Source organism: Mesitornis unicolor, unplaced genomic scaffold, assembly GCF_000695765.1.
Source record: "Mesitornis unicolor isolate BGI_N332 unplaced genomic scaffold, ASM69576v1 scaffold26731, whole genome shotgun sequence".
NCBI classification, from domain to species: Eukaryota; Metazoa; Chordata; class Aves; order Mesitornithiformes; family Mesitornithidae; genus Mesitornis; species Mesitornis unicolor.
This window is the reverse complement of record NW_010162136.1, coordinates 1-4,804: the sequence shown is the minus strand read 5'-3', so window position 1 is coordinate 4,804 and position 4,804 is coordinate 1. Positions and strand designations below refer to the sequence as shown.

General features: G+C 51.0%; 1 protein-coding gene across 1 annotated transcript; it reads right to left on the bottom strand.

The window, feature by feature from the left end:
* Positions 1–1,617: 1,617 nt before the first annotated feature.
* TRIB1 (tribbles pseudokinase 1) lies at positions 1,618–4,395 on the bottom strand. The gene is made up of 2 exons (XM_010193534.1): positions 4,106–4,395; positions 1,618–2,086 (listed from the first exon to the last, which is right to left on the bottom strand). The coding sequence occupies exons 1-2, from the start codon at positions 4,258–4,260 to the stop codon at positions 1,618–1,620; spliced, it is 624 nt and encodes a 207-aa protein (XP_010191836.1). The 5' UTR covers positions 4,261–4,395.
* Between the last annotated feature and the right edge of the window lie 409 nt (positions 4,396–4,804).

Sequence of the window (4,804 nt, the reverse complement as noted above, 5' to 3'; positions counted from 1 at the left end):
GGTTAAACTGTATCACAGATACAAATGTCAAGCAATCATGAGGAGTTTAGTGCAACGGAGAGCTGTAGCGCCCTGCTCTTAATGCTCATGATTCTGTCAAGTTAGTATTGCCAACAATAATTCACATTAAATTGCTCTTCGACACCTCTTATTAGGACAAACAAGGTACAACAAAACAAGAAAACAAAACCCCAAACAGTAAGGTATGTACAGAGTACACAGTCCATGAGGTATACATGGTATTCTCGCAACGCGTGGTGGGACTGCAGCTTGCCGGGGGTTAACCCTTAAATTGACTTCACTCTAACTGCGCCGGGGACATCAGTTACCCAGCCCACGGCCATTTCAGAAGCCACGCTCTCGCCTAAGGCGAATGGACACCTCTTTGCACAAGCCACTGGACACAAATGTGAAAGGAAGCAGAAATCTGAGACAGGACTAAGCTTTACTTACCCCCAACCCCAGGAAGCTAATGATTTAGATATATTCATTATCCATGCACATTGGAAAGACTATGAATAATCATGCAAAAAAAAAGAAATTAAGGGAAAAAACAACGTAGCCGGAGGCAAACGACATACCTGAATAATCAACTAAGGGCGTATGGAGATTTTACTCTTAAGACTAACTTTTTGGGGGGTGGAAGGGGTAAGAGAAGAGAGGATGTGATGTTTTTAAGAGTAGAGCCTGTAGGGAAACACGACAGTGTTTACATGTACTGTACAAGATACCCCTTATCATTTCCAAGGGAAGGTGCCCCAGCTGATAGTGTTACGGTTTGGTAAACGGATATGTTTTGGCACTCGGAGCTAATGAGACCTGCTACTTGACAAGCTTGCTGAGGGCATAAAGTTATATAGGCTACGCCATGGTAACGTGAGGCTTAAGTCTATTTAAACCGCTTTCCTGGTCAGCAAATTGAATCGGAGGGGATCCGGCTGGGAGATCCACCAGTTTCTGCTTCGGAAGGAGCCACAGCAGTGATCTGTCTTACGGTGGACCCAGAAGCTTCATGCCTCTGAAAGCAAGCTCAGCTGAGGAGCAGCAGCGAGCGGGCAGCCGGCCGTGGCGGGCAAGGACCTCCTTCTCTCACTAAAGTGCGCTCACAGTCAGAAAGCTACTTCACAAGCTGGCCGGTGTGGCATGCCGTGTTGATTCCCTAATTTACCCATTTCTGTCAGATTTGCTCAGTCAGGGGCATGCCTTGTGACCCCCATCCACCCCCTACGCATTGCAGCCAGGGCTCCGCGCACCTGTAGCCACCATGAGAAAGCAGAAGGGGCTGCCTCTGTGTCTCAAACTTCACCAGCCATAAGGCTTTGCAGCCAGGATGCTGTTGGTTACACGGATGGAGGATGTGGGAGACAGGAGAAAAGCCGGGTGGCTCTCACGAAGCTGCACGGGTCCTCCAGGGCCAGACCTACCAGCGGAGCAAGAAGATGAAACTCTGGGCATGCTCAGGGAGCAGACATCTATGGGTTGGTGCTTATTTTAGACAAAGGTCACTTTTCTGACCATACTGGCACTTTAAGATGCTCTTGAGTTTGTGGACATGGAAAAATGAAACCCTATGAAGATGCCGGAGGTGAGAACCGCCGGGGTTTTCGAGATTTCAGGTTAGCAGAAGAAGGAACTGATATCGTCACTGTCTCCATGGTATTCTGGAACAATTTGATCTGAAGTTCCCGTCTCCTGGTCTGTATATCCAGGCTCCAAGACTGCCTCGAACCAAGGGTGAAGCAAGATCTCAGGAGCAGTGAGTCTTTCGGAGGGCTCCCGCCGCAGGAGGCTGCGAATGAGGCAGCGCGCTTTGGGGGAGACGTGCTCAGGAATACAGAACTGTCCACGCCGGATTTTGGAAAACAGAGTGCTAGGGTCCGAGTCATGGAAGGGATAGCGTCCCACCAGCAGCGTATAGAGCATCACTCCCAAACTCCACACGTCGGCCGATTTTCCAGAGTAAGTCCCTGTTGTGTTGAGGATCTCGGGGCTGACGTACGCCGGGCAGCCGTGCTTGTCTGAGAGGGCATCGTCTTCGCCTTTGATGATGTGTGTGTCCTCCAGGCTCTCCAGCCGCAGCTGCGTCCTGGGGATGGCAGGAGAGGAAGGCGCAGGTTAGAAACAGAAAATAGTGATTTTGCAAGCGAGCAGGGTGAGCCCTCTCCCACAACAATCCCCACTCTCCTTCTCACATCAGCAGAAAGAAAAGGAGAAGAAATGACTTTAATTTGCAGCAGAGAAATTGCCTGTGCTTCTGGACCTCTGTCATGGAAGCGCAGCTACGTGCATCGGGCAGGCACTCAGCGATGCCTGCTTACTTTATTTACTGGGGACTTTAACAGCACAGAAGGCTCTCGAGGAACACCAGCGAGTCACCTTCTCCCTGCGCAGGCTGCACTGCCTCTGCAGGGGTTAATCGGCCTCAACGCACCACACACGCCGCTATTTGCGGTGCAGGCTTTGCGCAAACAGCGCCCAGCTGCACAACTTTGCAAACCGCAAAGCCCAGCTCCCTCCCGTGCTTGCAGGAATCTCCTGAGTTTTGTATCTGACTTTTTAATTTTCTTTTTAAATTATTATTCTTTTTTGCCTTTCTGGAGGTACCACTGCACCCACCACCTCCCAAGTGGAGGTGGGTCTACTCCGACCTTCCATTTTGGGGGGAAAAGGGGAGCTTCGTATCAGCGAGGAAGCCGCCGGCTGCCCTGGAAGGGCTGTGCACTGCCAGGTGTAGATGAGCCGGCTGCAGCCTGTCCTCAGCGTGACCTCACCAAATACCCATTGGTTCTGCAAACGGAAAATATGACTCAACGAGAACTGTGGGCCCGGGATTGGCTGTGGGAGCCCTGAAACTGCACCTGTGCCGGAGAGCCCTCGTCCGCCTGCCATTGCTTAACCCTCTTCTTGCCAAATGGGATGCACATGACACTCGCCTGTGCAACGCGCTATTTCCAAACCAGAGAGACTGTGTGCAATGTAACATTTCAACAAATGTTTCATCTTCTTATGGGGAGGGAAAAGCTGCAATAGTTTCCTTCAAAGGAATTACTTTCTTTGCACGTCAACATACGGTTGTTTCTGTTTTAAGAGGGGCAGTGCTGGTTAATTCTCTTATCATGTTTTATAAACGATATCCTGAAGAAGCATTAGCCCAGTTCAAAAAAAACACCTTCAACTAAACACGTTTTTTTCTGCTTCAGTAATACCCCCTCCCGTTTCATAAGATTAAGCACAACTCCACAACAGCTTCTACTTATTTTTTTAGCTTTCCACGGGATAGGCAGCAAGTCAGAGTCAGCTTTGCTGTTTAAAAAAATGTATTTCTAGCTCTGCCATGTGCAGTGAGGCAGCAAGCACTCCAGGGAAATACTGAATTATTTCCCTAATCTAAATTTAACAACTAGATCTCCTTTCTGTAAACCTAGGCTGGAGGCTAAGTTTTACCAAAGTGCTTTTCTACCTTGCAGGATTCCCAAAGCAACATTTAATCGTGTCCCACCTTCCCTCCTGCGTGTGCCCATGGGCACAGGGGACACGGAAAGCACGGCCACCCAAAGCGGAGGAGGGTGAAAAGCCTCAAAGGGCGCAGCTGATCTTTCATTAGCAGCATAACCCTGATCAGAGGGGACTTCAGCAAGGAGACCCCTCCCAAGCACCGGGGCAGCTCTCCCCCAGTCTCCAGCTCCTCACACCTCCTGCTCCCCCAGCCGGGCTGTTCCCTGTCTCCCACAACGCCTCAGCCTCCTTCCTCTCATTCTCCCTGCCTTTGATTCATTTCACAGTGAATGAGTGGCACACATGACATCTTCTGGCGCTCACGAGCATCTGAATTACCGTCCCTTTGTCTGCCAGCGGATTTCACCGAACTTCTGCTGAATGAGAGGAAGCTCCCAGCAAGCTTCCTCCCTTTCATCAGCCGAGACCTAACTAGGAGCGAGTACGTACCGGATAGATCCGTGACCTACTACACACACGTGATGGAGACCTACGGCTCACTCACAGGTGATGCCGGGCTGACACGGCCGTTTCCACTCCCTGGGATGCTATTTGCGTCTCTGGGTCTGGCATTCCTCCCTCCCCACTCACCCTGGTGACAACCGCTTACCTTTCTTCATTAGAGAAGACAAATTTCCTGAGCTTGAGGTCACCAAGCACGATGGCCGACTGGTGGCAGTGAGCTACAGCGGAGACGATCTGCTTGAACAGCCGGGCAGCCTCCTCTTCCCTCAGCCTCTTGCAGCTCCTCACATAGGAGTGCATGTCCCCAAAGTCCTTTTCAAAGAACACATAGGCCTTGGTGTCCCCAAGGATGACTTCGACCACCCCGGTGATGTTTCTGTGTGACGGCAGCTGAATGTAAGGCCGGATCTTGTCCTGGTAGTGTTTGAGGGGAAACACCTGTAAAGAGGAAATTAAACCAAAATTCATTCTCAAGGGCGTTGAAAGCAGCCGCTTGCGTAGCAACTCTCCCCAAACAATGACGAGGGAGCTGGAGGGGAGCCAAGGCTCGGCAGGAGTGCCGTTCAAAGCGGTTACCGGGACCCTTCCTGTTCATTTTATATTGAAAAGGGGAGGAAAAAAAATTAAACAAACCACCATACCCAAAGTTTTTCGGGGCAGGTACCCCTGAGTTACGGGAGGTTACCCTCAAGGTAATTCTGAGTTACAGCTGACTTCCAGGCCATGTAAATCCCCAACGGCAGCAAGCCGGGCGCTCCTAACCGGAGAACGACGTTTTTGCCCGGCTCTCCCAGGGTCACCGGGAGGATCCCCCCAGACTCCCGCTTCCCACCCGCGGGCGCGG